The sequence below is a fragment of the Zosterops lateralis genome (genome assembly GCF_965231275.1).
Source record: "Zosterops lateralis genome assembly, chromosome: 24".
Taxonomy (NCBI): Eukaryota; Metazoa; Chordata; class Aves; order Passeriformes; family Zosteropidae; genus Zosterops; species Zosterops lateralis.
Genome location: NC_139784.1, coordinates 4,292,551 through 4,308,301, shown reverse-complemented (window position 1 = coordinate 4,308,301; position 15,751 = coordinate 4,292,551). Strand labels below are relative to the sequence as shown.

General features: G+C 44.2%; 1 protein-coding gene across 1 annotated transcript; it reads right to left on the bottom strand.

Moving 5' to 3' along the window:
- Positions 1-6,688: 6,688 nt before the first annotated feature.
- On the bottom strand, positions 6,689-10,918 carry LOC310918839 (keratin, type I cytoskeletal 19-like; the record flags this gene model as incomplete). The annotated part of the gene is made up of 9 exons (XM_083877805.1): positions 6,689-6,693; positions 6,900-7,001; positions 7,456-7,772; positions 8,060-8,286; positions 8,483-8,608; positions 8,885-9,046; positions 9,331-9,487; positions 10,138-10,220; positions 10,310-10,918. 9 exons carry the CDS (start codon positions 10,916-10,918, stop codon positions 6,689-6,691), a joined length of 1,788 nt encoding a protein of 595 aa, XP_083733931.1.
- Between the last annotated feature and the right edge of the window lie 4,833 nt (positions 10,919-15,751).

Below are 15,751 nucleotides of genomic sequence, written 5' to 3'. Positions count from 1 at the left end.
ACAAATTGGGAGAAGTAAGACTGTTGAGACCACAAAAGAAATGACCTCAAACTTCAGTGTTGCCCTGATCCCCAGAAACTGACCCCGGATGGAAGGGATTCCATCCTCATGGAAAGAGTAACTAAATTATTAATTAACTAAATTAAGGAAGGTTGGATGCCAAAGCTGAGTGTTTGGAGGCAGATGTGCCAATAACAGCACAACATCAGCATTTGTGTCTTGCTCTAGATGCACCCAAACTGTCCCAGTTTGCCCAGGAGAACGTGCACAGTTTCCCAGTGACAGTTCTGTTCTGTCTGAAATGTCTTCATCACCTGCCCTCCTCTCTGTGGGGTTAATGGAGCCTTTAATGACTGTAGGTAGTTATGAAGTGTAGAAATCTCCCCTAAACCTCAGCTGCTGGCTTGCCCAAGGAACTGCCATTTCTGCTCTGCTGTCCTTCTCCCAGCCAAACCCTCTCGGACATGACAATGACTCTTGTCTTTTGCTTTCCAAAGGCTGCCTTGGTGGTATGTTGATTGCAAATTCAGGATTATTTATAATTTCCTGACCGCATGCTTTTTCCTGGCCTTTGTGCCATGCCTGCACCAGCATTGCTCTATTGCTGCTTATGCAATTGCTTTCAAAACCTCCCGATTTTATCTTGCTATTTGATCTCTCAATGGTTGAGAGATGATGAAAGATTCTGAGCAGTTTGGTGATGGAATAATTTCTCCGGATTCTCAGCTGGAGGCTGGTAGTGACATCTCAGCAGCATAAACAGTTTCTGGGCTTTAATGCAGTCTGTTATTGGTGCAGAAAGATGGGGTTTGCTATAGGCAAAATGCTTTTTTCTTTTTTTGTGCTGTTTTGTCTCTAGGTCTGGGTAATGCTGCTTTGGTCAGTGGGGACCCTTTGTCACAAACTCTGCTGTGGTGAGTAAAATTGATTATCATTTTCAATTCCCATCAGTGATTCTGGGGATATTCCTTAGACATGCTTTTCACAGCCAAGATAGAAGATCTGTGGGTTTGTTAGTGATACTAAGCACAAAACTCCCTGGAATGATTAAAGAAAGAGTAAAAAATTTCCAAAATAGTATCCTAATTACGTATCTTCTGAGAACCCACATTATTTCCTATTTTATTTACTGGTGTCTTTTTCCATATGTGACTATTCATAGCATGGATTTGTCCATATGGGAGAGTTCTTCTGATAAGGGCAAGTTTTACTGCAGGCTTGAAAAATACTTTAAAAAATAACAACAATGAAAGGAAAGAAATATTCAAAGCACTAAGGGTGGAGAACTTTCACTCACCTTGACATTTAATTTTATCTTTGCATTGTTACCACTCTTTGTATATAAAGGAGGATCATGTCACATATTTTGCCTATAGATCTTTTGTCTCTAGCATTGCTGCTATTTCATTTTTTTGGTAGTTCCACCTTGAACCCTGCTGGCCATGAGACTGGGCCATATTCTGGTGTATTCCTGGAACTGAGAACTGCCCTTGGATGTTTGTTTCTGTCACAGTCACTGTGTGTCTCTTTGGAGAAGGACACTGAAGCAGCTGAAAAATACAGGTGAACTATAAATATTTCATCCTGCTGTGCAGTTGCACACACTGAATTCCCTCCTGGTTGATTTTTAAACATTTTTTGATTGTTAAATATTTGACTGTGCAAATACTTGTAAACCAGAGAAGATCTGTTCTGTGGACAGAATGAAGTTTTCATTTCTGAATTCATCAAAAGACCCTTTAAAGATTTTTGTTCTCTGATGCTTTTCCCTAATATATTGTATGGATGATGTAAATTTTTGGAATTACCTAAAAAGTAACCATCAGGTTTAGGACCATCTCTCATCTCTTTCCCATAAGAGATGCACAGTTGAATCATTAATGTTTCTGTGTCGATGCAGGATCCATACCTTATATAACATTGCTGTTTCCCAATGGGAGCAGGGTAAGGATCTTTATTCTCCAGCCACCAGCAGTGCCCAGCCTGCCGAGTGCCGGAATGTTCCGACTGCACTCGGCTTCTGCTCCAGCCCAGCACCTGCCACGGTTCAGCATAGCCAACGTTCCTTCACTCTCCCTCTGTTATTGTACTCCTTTTAATCAGGCCTCCGTGATCCGTATCAAAGACGTGACTCCCAATCACCAGAGTGATGATAAACCCTGGGACAGCCCATGCTGCAGAACCGGGAGACTTTTCCAACAGGCTGGAGCTGCTGCATTCCAAACAGACCTGGAGAAAATGTGTTCTCCCTTTTGTGCCTGTGTACTGAAAAATTGAAACATTTCCCCTTTACTCAGTGTCATTCTGCTGCCTCAGGCAACAACTAGAGTTTCTTTTCATCTATTTAATGACCTCTTCCCATCACTCTTACTAGAAATTTTTATAAGAAGAGAGGATTTGTTTTCACCTCAGAGACGGCACTCACTCCTCATTCCTGCTTCAGCTCAGAATGTTCTAGTGAAATCACTGTCATTTCTGAAGAAATTTAGATTAGACCCAGCAAAATGAACAAGGACCCCTAAGTCAGCAGTGGGCTTGCCTGTGAACTTTAAAACCTCCAGCACTTTCCCAGCACAACTTTTTGTGCAGGATAATCTGGACCTTCCATGCAAGGAGGCTGATGGGAACAGCTGTTCCTCAGATCCTAAAAATGCACACATGGGCTTTGCCAGGTAGCTATGAGAGCTGTGGGGTGTGTGTGCCCCACAGCTGGGGGCACTTCAGGCTGCTAGTTCCCTCCTGTCAGCTGTCAGCCTTTCTAGCAGTTTCTGAACCACAATCAGAGGGGTCCTGCTGTCATTTCCCCAGTCTCCTACAGGGTGATGGCAATTAGATTGGAATAATTAATTTTGTTGGTACCAAAACAGAACAGCTGGAAAGCATGGTCAGAACACCTGCCAAGGTTCCTGCCTCTCTCTGAGGTTCAGATACCTCAGTCCATTTGGGCTGTGCAGCCTCAGAGCCCCTCGGAGCTGTGGGTCTGCTCAGTGCAGTGTCCTGTGGGATGGCACATGGAGAGTGGGATCCTGGCCTGACTGCACAGGCACTGGTGTGGCACATCCTGCTATTGCACCTCATTTGGGGTGGGGAAGGAGGACATCCATGGCATCTGCTCTCCTTGAGATGTAGCCCAGAGAGGAAGGTACAGCTGGGCTGAGCTCTGCAGAGGATTTACACACTCAGGGACAGCCCAGGTGGGCTCTGCCTTCCCCACAGCACAGTAACATGTTGTACTCGCTGTACTCATTCAGCAGCCCATGAAGATGGCCTCGGTATCATTTGGCAGTTAACAGGGCTGACAATGAGTGCTCGACAAAAGAGACATCAGCACAATATACACACAGGCAGTTTGGAAATTACATCTGTGCCTTCAAATGGACACATGGATTGCTTGGGAGCTCTGAAGCCAAACACGCAGGAGTGTGGGCACATTGCTTTTTGCCTAAGGTTGCTCTGAAGGTCTTGTTCCAACACGTACCACAATTACCTTCTCAGAGCACTAATAGGAACACTAGATAAGTATCCGAATTGCAACACTTTGTGCTCATAAAATTAAAGCTTATTATGCTGATTAATGACTAATGAGATGCATGCAAATAAAAAGTGCAGTTCTCCTTGCTCCTCAGTATTGCTGCTGCCCCACTTTGAGCCTGCCCTAAGCTTTGACATCTGACACTACGTTTGTACTTTTTACTCCTGTTTTGTGATGATTTGAGATTTCCAGCTCTGTTCCTCCATGTAAGCCTGTTTTCTCAATAAGCAAGTGCCAGTGATAATCCAGGTGCGCATTTTGTAATACAAAATGTAAAAAGGAAAGAATCCTTAAAACTGGCTTTTTCTTCTGGGGTCTGGTAAGAGACCATCTTGTTTTAGTCTGTTTTTTGTCTATAAGGAGTGCTAATGCCATGATTAAGTAGGGGTTTTGTGAGTTTATTGGTGGTTTGTATTTATTTTGTCACATAACATAGTATGCAATAAACCATATTACGAAGCTGGTGTACATCTTACATTGTAGATGCAAACTCATTAAATGTATAAACATTATAAAAACATCTTGTTAAGAAAGCCACAGATTTTATTTAAGGAAAAGACCATACAATCAATGCTGAGTAGCAAAAGTGGTAGTAGTAGTAGTATATTATGTATCCTTATGGCTCAGAAATTTTTACTTATTATAACATATCAAAATAAACATTTAAATCAGCAGCAGAACTGCACTGGGTACTGTAACATGCTGCACCCTCGTACGTGGCTTCTCAGCCCCTGAACTGCCTCGCTGCCCTTCCCACGTTCCAAATTCCAGCTCCCTCAGGGATCAATTCAGGAGACTTTCTTCAGAGATGCCTGAGAATTAGATAATTGGCAGTAAAATACTAAAAGTAAGTTATATTTTTGGAAAGAAGGAAAGGAACAAGAGGTGTCAGTGGTACCCCAGTGGCAGAGAGCAATGAACTCCAGCATGGACAGGCTGAGATCCTGCTCAGATGTATCTGATTTATCTAGATCTATCTATCCAGATTTATCTGCTCCTCTGAAAAATCATATCCAACCACCCCAACAGCCTCCTGTGAGGCCAGAGGCCAGGTGATGTCTTGTAATTCACTCCGGGACACTCAGGAAGCAGGCACTGAGCAGGAATATTTTTGTGGTTAACTTGGCAGGCTCCTAGAGGAGGAATGAGAAGCAGAGCTCCTGGATTGGGAGTATTCCTTATTTTGGGATGCTAGTTGAGTAGCCTCAACAGACAGGTCTGAGAAATAGCTGTCACCACCTGCCAGAGGTGGTGAGCAATTGGAGCTCATGAGCAGAGCAATTGGAGATAGTAGGTTTAGGGGAAGGTAGCAAAACAGAGACAAGTGTGATGTGATGCTGCAAGGGGTTAAAAATGAAGAAGGTGATTTTGCAACAGATGGGAATTGGGGGTATTCTGGCAAATGATCCCCACCATTGATCCCTGTGGTGTCAGACCAGGTGCATCAGCATGTCCTTGTGTGTACAGGAGTCCCTCATGCAGGTGAGCTGGTTCCTCCAGCTCCCAGAGAGACACTGGTCAGGAAAAAAAAAGATTTTTTTTTTTTTGTTTTCCAATACTAATTCATGGCTGAGAGCCTGGCATAAGGCAACACTGTGAATCACTGGCACAGATCTGCCTGGAACTCAGGGTTTAGGATTCTCGTTCCCACGGTCTCCCACTCAGTCTGTGTTTCCCAACATTCTCCCATGGGTGATGCCTTCCTCAGAGGGAAAAAACAAACCTTGTGGTTGTAAAACAGAGAAAAAGACTCATGGAGTGATCGTTGTGTTTGGGCTTAAGCAGGTGAGGGGAGAAGTGCACAGGAGAAATGTAAATGTGGATGTATCTGTGAGCAGGTGTTGCGTGAGAAATCCTCTGGGTTATTTTCCAGTTAAAATCCCAACAGATCTTATATTTTAAAGAGGTTTTATAGGGAATAGTCAGTTCCTTAAACCCACTCTCTTGTCCCTGATGGAAGTCAATAGCAGAAGGGTTTTGACTGAGTTTTCCCATTGCAGGGAGCACTAGAGCATTGTTCTTGGCAGTACAGACTGCAAAGTTTTGCCCAGTGAGTCTTAAGTGGTGAATATGAAAACTTTGGGTCTTGTGGGTAATCTGACATGTCATTGTGTATTCCACAGGTAGGGTTTGATATTTGCAACTGATACAAACAAAAATATCTGCTAAAGGAAGTTGGACCAGACACAGCTTTCTGGTTGCATCAGAGAGAAGCAAAGATTTATTATCATTTATTCCACATGAACACCAATCACAGTAGAGATTAACTCGGGTAACAGTGATTTGGAACAGAAACACAGATGGAAGAAGCAGACAGGACATCCAGAGAGCTCTGGCGAGCCCCTGGAGTGAGCAGTGTTGAATAAATTGGACAGGTGTTTGCTCCTGCTCGTGGCAGGGGATGTTCAGCCATGCTCAGTAGAGTCTTGCTTGGTCCAAAGGCCTCACTGGGAGGTCATGTAGTGGAAGATGCTGGTCTTCCTGATCACTCTTCAACCCTTCTAAAACTCCCTGTTGAAAGACGGAGGAAAGCAAGAATTTCTTCAAACAGTTCAGCATTTTTAACCTTATGTTACTTCCTAAGTATCACCTGTGCAGTTCTCAGTGCACCAGGGTTGTTCCCAACCTTCTGGAAGGGTCCAGACAGTGTCAGACCTGAGTTTGTACAGTGTGTGTGCAGATTTATCAATTAACTACATGTATCTGCTTCTACTCTCAGCCATGGGAGTGTAAATCACTTTAAATTTAGAGTGGCTGCGGCAGTACAACCAAATACAGGTGAACTTAGAATCTGCATTTGTGTGTGTACAGATATTTACAGTAGGTTTTTATAAGTTAAAGAGAGATGGCACATAATATGCTTTAATCATGCCTATCAATCATTAATATATGTTGGAGTGTTGCAGGGCAGAGGAGATGTTTCATCAGAGGAATAAATTTTTGCAGAGGAGTTTGCAAAGCCTATGTAGGAATTTTTTAAAAACTAGAGCTCATCTACACCAAATTTTACCAAATAATTTTCCTCATGACACAAAATCCTCCTGAATTCACTGTCTTGTTTTCAACATGAGGAGTGTCTGTGCAGTGTTCCTACTGTTTGCACTGATGGCTTCAGGCCCTTTGGGTGAGAGCCAGCTCTCATGTCATGACTGACTGTCAGTCTGCAACAGAAACTGTGTTTGGGACAGAGCCTGACTGAACCTGGTCATTATAAGGAGTAAATAGAAATGTCAGAGCAGGACTATTTTCCATCTTTTTATTAAAAAATCAAAAGTGGAATTGAATCTTTCTAAAAATGACATGTTCCTGCTCATTTTCACCATGTTCAGGCTTTTTTCTGAGGTACAGCCAGGACCTGGACCCTTACCCTGTCTTATCTTTTTTATGGCTTCAGACACTTCCTCCATGGTTGCTCCTCTCTCCAATGTTTTGTTTCCTTCCAGGCAGAGCTTCATGTTTTCAGCACTTCCTGGAACCAGATCCAGGAAATCAGATATGGATCAGACCCTTTGGTCACTCTCCATCTTTCGCTGCTTCAGTATTTTGCAGCCAATGCCTCATACATTTTAAATGTCTCGAGTGTTCTAACTATTCTACGCTGCTTTAACCAACCCCTGCTTAATGCCAGGCACATTTCTAACTTCTGACTTTCCTAGTTCCCTGCATACTTTGGATTTGGCACCATTTTCCCTTTTCCCCCTCTATTTTCTCTTTTCACCCATCCTCTGACACAACTCTTAGTGCCATCCTTTGTGCTGCTCATGTAGATTTGTCACTGTCTAAGAACAAACATCGGAGTGGCCTTAAAACAAGATTGGGAAAAAAACAGCAAAAACATTTCCAGGAAGGAAGTTATTATATCCTTTCCTGCTAATCAGAGAGAATTGTGAATTGCAGGATGTATTTTTAAATTCCATTTTTACCTGGGCTTTCACAAGAGTCGCCAGGCTGGGACTGGGAAGATGAAGAGCGGGAGAGGCAGGATTTACCCCCTCCTCCTCCACCACTGCCACCTCCTCCACCTGAAGTTTTACCACAGATTCCACCTCCTGTTTTTCCTCCACTCCCTCCTCCTCCACTTTCAGAAGAGGAAGATCTTCCATAGGATCCTCCAGATTTTCCTCCGCTGCTTCCTCCACCTGAGGACCAACAGCTTCCTCTTCCTCCATGACTTCCACTACTTCCTCCGTGACCTCCTCCTCCTCCTGAAGATCCACCACCAGCTCCTCCCTGTGAAGTGCTGTAAGGAGGAAGGGGTGTGTTATTTCTTTCTTACCTTTCATTTTCCCAACTAATGGCACTTCCTGATGGTACTTAGGGGAAGAAATGGCAAATTACAATTCTAAACACTTTTGTATAAGTACAGCTTTGCATGCTGCCAGCTAAGATTTAGATTCCATGTGAATTATTGTGCTTGTAGTAAATACATTGATGATTAATCCTTTGCACCAATTCCTAATACAAATATTGCTGACATCTTCTTTCCCTGATTGCATCAATAGAAAGCTAATTAATTGATGTCTGTACCTAATATCCTGTGCCCCCTCGTGCAGCAGTGCCCGGTACTGCTGGATCTCCTGCTCCAGGCGGGTCTTGATGCCCAGGAGCATCTTGTACTCCTCGTTCTGGCTCTCCATCTCACAGCGGATGCTGGCCAGCTCCTCCTCCAAGGGCCCGATCATGCCCTGGATCTGCTGCAGCTGCATGTTGTAGCGACGTTCTGTGTCTTCCAGGTTGGAATGCAGAGAGTCGATCTGCAAAGGGAGAACAAAATGCAGTGTTTGTGGGAATGTGGCAGGATTAGACCCTTCTTATGCCCAACATGAGAAAAGTCCCACATAGTGCTGTATGTGCCAGGGATGCTCACTGGCTGTCACAGCTGACATCCTGGCATTCCAGCAGCTCCTGAGTTCTTTGCATATCAGGAGATGAGGAGCAGTTGTTACCTACCTGACTGATCTGTGACTGCAGCTCAATTTCCAGGCTCTGAAATTCACGTCTCAGCACAGAGATCTGTTGGTTGCTTGATTCTATTTCCTGGCTACTTGAATGGACTTGTTGACTCACTTCCTCCATCTGAAAAATAATTAATGTAGAGAATTGGAGTTTCTGAGTTTTACTTACAGTGCCAACATGGCAGTTTATCATGGGGCCATATGGAACACAACAATTTGCAGAAGGGCCACTGGTAGGATGGGGCTGTTAAACTTGTGTTACTCTGCCACAGCAATTCAAGCCCACTCGTGTTTTACTTTATTTTTAACAAAGAGACTCTACTGTTCTTTTGTAAAACCAATGGATGTTGTGTCATTCCTCTACAGGAAGTTCTTACCAGGAGTTGTCACCACTTACCTTGCTTTCATACCACTTTTCAACCTCTGCACGGTTTTTCTGAATAATAGCTTCGTATTCTTGCCTCATCTCATTCAGTTTTTTCAGCAGATCCTCTCCTGGAGCACTGTTTATCTCCACATTCACATCCCCATTGGACTGGGATTGCAGCTGTTTCATTTCCTGCAGAGAAAACCCAGGCCCAAGGACAATGAACACAAATGGAGCCTTTCAACAACATATATATATATATATATATATATTTGTGTGTGTGTGTGTATATGTATGTATATATGTATATGTGTGGGGGGTTTGTGTTGCAATTATTTAGCCTTGACTTTCCAGTCATTGCTTGTTGAGGGAACTGAGCTCAGGGGCACCCTGGAGCAGCCTCTTGGTCAGTGTTTCGAGCACAGGATGTCAGCTTCCCACATCTCCAGTGTGCATTTCAAGGAGCTGGCTCTTACCTCCTCGTGGTTCTTCTTGAGGTCGATGATCTCCTCCTTCAGAGACTCAAACTGCATCTCCAGGTCAGACTTGGTCAGGGTCAGGTTGTCCAGCAGGGGCCGGAGGCTGTTGAGGTCGCCCTCCACGTTCTGCCGGAGGCCGGTCTCCATCTCGTACCTGTGCCAGGGACAGTGCAGAGAGGTCAGCCAGGTGCTCCTGGCACCTCAGCCCTGCTCCTGGCACCTGAGCCCTCCTCCTAACTGACATTATTTACAGAAAATTCACCTATTCCAGTATCAGTGTCTGCTTTTGTGTCTGTACTTTGGAGCATGCAGCATCTCTCATCCATCAGAGTTGGGAATATCAGCCATTACTTAACATTTAATTAATAATATTACTTAATAACATAAAGGTACTATTCTTTATAATAAATAAATATAAAGTTTAATATAAATATCAAACTTTAACGTTAAAATGTGTTCTGTGGTCTCTTTCATTGTCTCTTCTTACTGCAACTTTGTCCAGGTTCCATCTGTCTCATTAATCTGACTTTCCATGACAGAAAACGCCAATTTTTATTTTCTTAAAAATAAAACTTTTTGTAAGCTCTGGCTCTGCAGTCATAGGCATCATTCCTGTCAAAGATCACTCTAGAAATACTCAAAAATTTGAAGTTTCACAAATTACTTAAGTTGTGTTGCCATGGAAGCAGGTGGAAGCTAAGTCCCTGTGGATTGATATTTGTTTATGGAATGAATCTATGAAACTAAGTTCAGGAAAGCAGGAGGAAGGAATTCAGTGCCTGTAAAAGAGCAATATATATTTACTTTATTCTAAAGTCTTCTGCAGTCATCCTTGTATTATCCAGGTCCAAAAGCACCTTGTGGGTGTCTACAGCTGCAGCCACAATCTAGAAAAGAAACAATATGTTAGGAAAATATTCCCTGTGAATTTCTCAGTCTGTCTGTGCTTAAACTTCTCTGACAAAGAACATCCTACCTGTTTTTGAAGTTCTTCAATTTTTTCATAATAGTGGCTGTAGTCCTTCGGGCCAACAGGACCTTGCTTCTGGTACCACTCCCTGATTAACTGTTCAAGCTGAGCATTTTCCTTTTCCAAATTCCTGACTGTTTCCATGTAGGAAGCCAGGCGTTCATTAAGGCTCTGCATGGTCAGCTTCTCATCGTTGGAGAGAATTCCCATATCCCCTCCATAAAAGCCACCACTGCCAAAGCTGCCACCACAGAAACCAGCACCACCTCCACCAAAGGCTCCTCCATAACCGCCCCCAAACCCGCTCCCGCCTGACCTGAAGCCCGTTCCCATGCTGCTGTGGCCCATTCCCCCTCCAAAACATCCACCACCCAGCCTTCCTCCACAGCTGATGCTGCTCATTCCTCCTCCATAGCTACTGCACCTGTTGTAACTACCACCTCCCCCACCATAGCTGCTCCGGGAGCTTCCTCCACCACAACTGCTGCCACCACCACTTGTCCTGGAAGTGACTGTCATTGATGAGGCCGAGGAACGTGAGCTGCCCCCTCCACCTCCTCCACTGCTGCTCCCCCGAAGGCAGCTCTTCAGGGGCTGCTTGGAGCCACAGCTCATGGTGGCAGTGGCAAATAACTCAGGTGAAAAGTCAAAGCTGGTCTTGCAGTTGTTCTGGAATCATAGCTCCAAGTCCCAGCCAACCTCCTCTGCATTTATACCTCAGACAGTGGGTGTCACCATGGAAGGGAGTACCCGCTTTCCATGTGTGGTTGCAAGCCCTAATTTGCCATAGGGAGATGCTTGGCGGTGGCAGGAAGCTTAACCCTTCCTCTCAGTGTTTGTGACCATTTGTTTATTAACACAAAACATGTAATTTCTGTTGGGTGGCTCTAAATTAGGGAGATCCCTGTTGAGATCTAGTGGGTTGGCCTACAGTCATCCGAAACAAACTCATCCCACTCACGTCGTCCTGGTCACTGCCCTCTCAACACAACAACACTCTGCCATGGTACAGGACAGCAATGGATGTTCCTATCTCTCTTTTAATGCTCAGATATTTGTCAAGGAATTCTGGCTGATTTTTTAATAGCTAACTGATATTTTCATAGGTTTATCATTATTCTATGCTGTATGCTCCTTATTTGTAATCCTTTATTGCTTTATGCCTTTGGAAAGCCTACTGCAGGATGCCTGTTGTAGATACACAGAACCACTCTGACTTCTTTGTAATATCTCGTAAAAACTCAGTGAACAATGGCAAATATCACAGCAATTATCAGCAATTATTTAAATCATGCCTCTATAATCGTGTTATATTGTATTATAAATAACAAATTAATTATGGAAAATGGTATGACAACAACTGCAGAACTGCTCTGTGTCAGGCAAAAGGAAGTGTAGCAGGTTGTTGCAGGGAAAAACCCTACATGTGCTTGGGCTAAATGCAGGTACAGGATGGTTGAGAGATCTGGGAAAGCTTTGAGGCTTGGGGCTGGTCTCTCCTGACATGGCTGGGAGTGTGATTGGTCATGTTCCTGAAGGAGTTTCAGAATTTTATCAGGATGTTTTCCCTATCTAGCACAAATACAATACTTGGAGGAGAAAGGAAAAGTTCCTGCTTTGGGGATCAAGTCCATAAACTACATCAAAACAGCATTTTTCCTTCAGATTTATTTTCCATTCACAGCCACAGCAAAAGTAGGAAATGACCAAAAGTAGGAAATGACCAAAAGTAGGAAATATTTGCTATCTTCCATTTTCTTCTTTTAAGATTGTATCTTTGCCCATTGCAGTGGATAGTTCAGCTGCACATCTGCCCTGAGAGCCCTCACAGCAACCTGAGCCTCAGAATGTGACATTTCTCCCCTGGGTATCTCTCACCCCTTCCCTCCTGCCCAGGTACATGATCCTTGGCAAATCCCAGACTGTTACCTGCTGCACCTTGTAGGTGGAACTCGTGTGATACCTAATTTCCTGTATTGATTTGGGATATTATTGTTTTCTCACTCAGCCTTTGTGGTGATGATTGTTGCTAATTAAGTTTTGTTTGTTACAGCAACTGTTTATAGAAACAGCTTTTGGTAGAGGCCCCTCCCAGCACACCCTGGCCCACGCAGGAGACATGCCTCACGTTCCACCTGCTGCTCCACATCATCTCTGAAACATCCGAGGGAGCAGGGCCTCCCCTGCATTGTAGGAATTTAAATGGTTCACCACTACACTCAGTAGAGTCTGGGGGATAGTTTTCTCCAGTGAGAAATCCTTTTCTCAGAAGTGAATGAAATTCTCTTCTATACTTTCAGCTACTTTGTGTCAAGAAGCAGCTGGGTTATGTCTCATTTAACTGTTGCTTTGTCACCCTGATACAGAGACATGGGAACAAATTGATGTTGTTCTGTGTAATTTTGCAGAAAGATTTTGCAGGGTTTTTTGTTTGTTTGTTTGTTTGTTTGGTTTGTTTGGGTTTTTTTGGGGGGGTTTTGTCATTGTTTGGGTTTTTTTTCCCCTGGAAAGATATTCACTACATTTCTGTATCAGTCATTCCTTTTAAGAAGACCAACCTTCCTGTCTTCCCTTAACAAAAGAACATTTTTGGATGGTTTGAATATCAGTGAGGATGCTTGTGTGCAATTTCATAGCTTCATTTTTAATACATGAAGATTTAATGCCATTTTCCCCCTACAACTTTTGCAGGCAATGTACTTCAAGAGTGAAACTTCACTCCTTAAAACTGGAGAAGCCTGACAGATTCATCATGTCTGGAAATCCTGGCCAGGATCAGAGATAGAAGTTATGGAACAAATGGTTCCTGAAAGGAATGTTTTATTTCAGAGCTGCTGTAAAGGTGGAAGCTGATTTATGGGCAGTAATTTTCTCTGCAGTTCTGTCTCATAGTGTTGTCCAGGCCCTTGCAACACACTGAGCTTCCTGGGTGATCTTAGATAATGTTTCCAGCAAAATCCAGAGATGCTGCTGAAGTGCCGCTGGAGGGCTGGGAAACTTTCACATAAAAGTGATTGCAATAAACTTCAGGAACTGGAAGGATCCCCAGCAGTACCTGAGAAACGGGACAGTGAAATGTTATGGAATCTGGGGCTGGTGCTGCTCACTGCAGCAGAGCCAAAAACTGGGCAGAGCCAAACTGGGATGGGGAGTTTTTGGGGTGTGGAGGAGGAGAAGGAGGAGGAGGAAGAGGCAGGTGGCTTCACAGTTGTTTGCAATGAGGCCTCTCCCTTTTCCTATGATGAAACTGTTATGAGCTCCTGCCCAAAGAGGAGGACGGACTATTTAAGCCTGAAGGGCTCACCCAGCACTGGCAGGAATTCTCCCGGGATGGGCAGGAATTCACTCAGCATGTCAGTGTCAGGGTTCCCGTGTGCTCTCACAGCCCAGATGTGCGTTGGCTGAAGCAGAGGCTGTGGGAGAATGAAGCCCTTTTCCTTTGGGAGTGTGGCAGCAGAAAGGGGCTGGGGCATAGCTCAGGCTGGGGGTGTGGGTGAGCACAGACCAGCTCCTCTCAGCCCCCAGGACCACCTTTCCCAGCTCCACATCCACACCCTTCCCACACTGTTGTGTTTGGGAGAAACCTCCGAGGCTGCTGAGCACATTTGTGGGGTCACAACTGGGCTCTTGTCCCATTTTTGGTGCTTACTGGGATCCTTTTCCATCCTTCCTGCTTCTGGTCAGGTCTTGTTGGAAAACTCAATCCTTGTATGTTGCTACACAGAGGAAAACTATGAAATATTTACCTAGGGAATATGACTCATTCTCATAATTATATGTTATAAAATAAATCCCATTATATGATCATCAGGCAGTTTTATTAACACCAGATAATCCCATAGGATTTCTCCATAGTAGAAAAGAAAGCCAGGCAGTGCAGTGTGACTGTGTTGGAGAGTGAACATCATTCTTGTTTGAACTCTGCTCTTCATTCCAGTGAGCTTCAGCTGCCTGGCACTTAGCATGAAGCTGTTCTCTTCTCCATTAAAATTTAAATGATGAGGATCTTTTTCTTATCCAATAAAAGGCTAGATGTTTGAAAATGAAAAAATCTGATTTAGATCAGTTGCAATGTGCTAGACCTCAGTCATGTTTATTGTTTTAATAGTGGATTAACTGAGAGTTCTAGGCAAAAAGTAATTCCTACCCAGCAATTCAAAATTTTTCACTCTGTAGCGAGGGCACAATGTGTTTGGAATCTTCTGTCCCCCTCACTAACACAGCTTTAGGTACCTGGCAGCAGTTCCATCCAGAAATATTTGAGGTTGGAAATGCTGTCAGTTCCAACAATTTCCAGTGAAAAGTGTGATTTTCTATAAATGCATTTTCGTGATTAGGAATGATTCTGTCAAAAGATGGTGCCTCATTCTTCTCCAGGCATGGTGCATCTAACCAGTGTGCTTGGGTTCCTTCCCACAACCCAAAACACACAGTATTGTTTTAGATCTCAGTGATATTCTGTGAAAATCATCTGTGAGTGTTGGCCGTGGCAGTGCTGGGTGAAGGGTTGGACTCAAGGGTCTTAGAGGGATTTTCCAACCTAAATGATTCTGTGATTCCCTTATGCCAAAAACTATTTAGGCTTTTTTTAAGTGAAGGGTTTTAAAATATCTGTTTTGAAGTGAGAAAGTCCCCACCTCTCCTGAACTATTCTGCAAGACAGGGTGTAATCTTGGTGTCCACCCACACCCCAAGGTGTGTGGTCACAGGGAATATCCCTGGAATCTGTCCCTGTTGTGTCCACTGGTCCTAATGCAGCACATTCACCCGCTGGTCAGTTAAAGCTGGACTTTGCATGGACAGGTGACCTGCTGCTGTCCAGGGAAGGGCAGGCAGGAGGGTCCAGTCCAGCAAACATCCCTCCTTTAGGAAAAGCATAATTCCTGCCTACATTCTACCTGATCTGTTACTCATTCACTATTGCAGAGCCGAGAAGTGATGAAACATTAAAGAGCACCTTCAAAAGCTCCACCACCCAACAGAGCGATGGTGGTTGTGATAGGAGCAATAATTAGGTGACTCAGAGCCATAAAAGACTTTCAGAGCACAAACCCTTTGGTTTGGAGCTGCTTCATTGTAAATTTAAACAGCCCCTGGCCCATCTGTCTCTCTAAGGGTCTCAGCTGCTGCTCCATCGGCAAGACCCTCATTAGCAAAGGGTCATTACAGCCCGTTTACAATTGCGCTTTTTTCACTGCGCTCCCACCTAACAACACAATGCAAAATACTCAAGTGCTGTTTGGAAAACAAACAAGTATTAGCAAACCGGTGGGTGAGTTTCAGTCTGGGGCCCGTCCCACGCACCCCCACACGGGAGAACACCTGGGATTGCTGGTGCAGGGGACACCTGCACCATCCCTGAAGTCACAGGGACTGGGTCACATCAACCTCACTACGAGTGTGACCATCAAATACCGGCGGAGCTGGAGCAGGTTGCCAGGGCTGGTA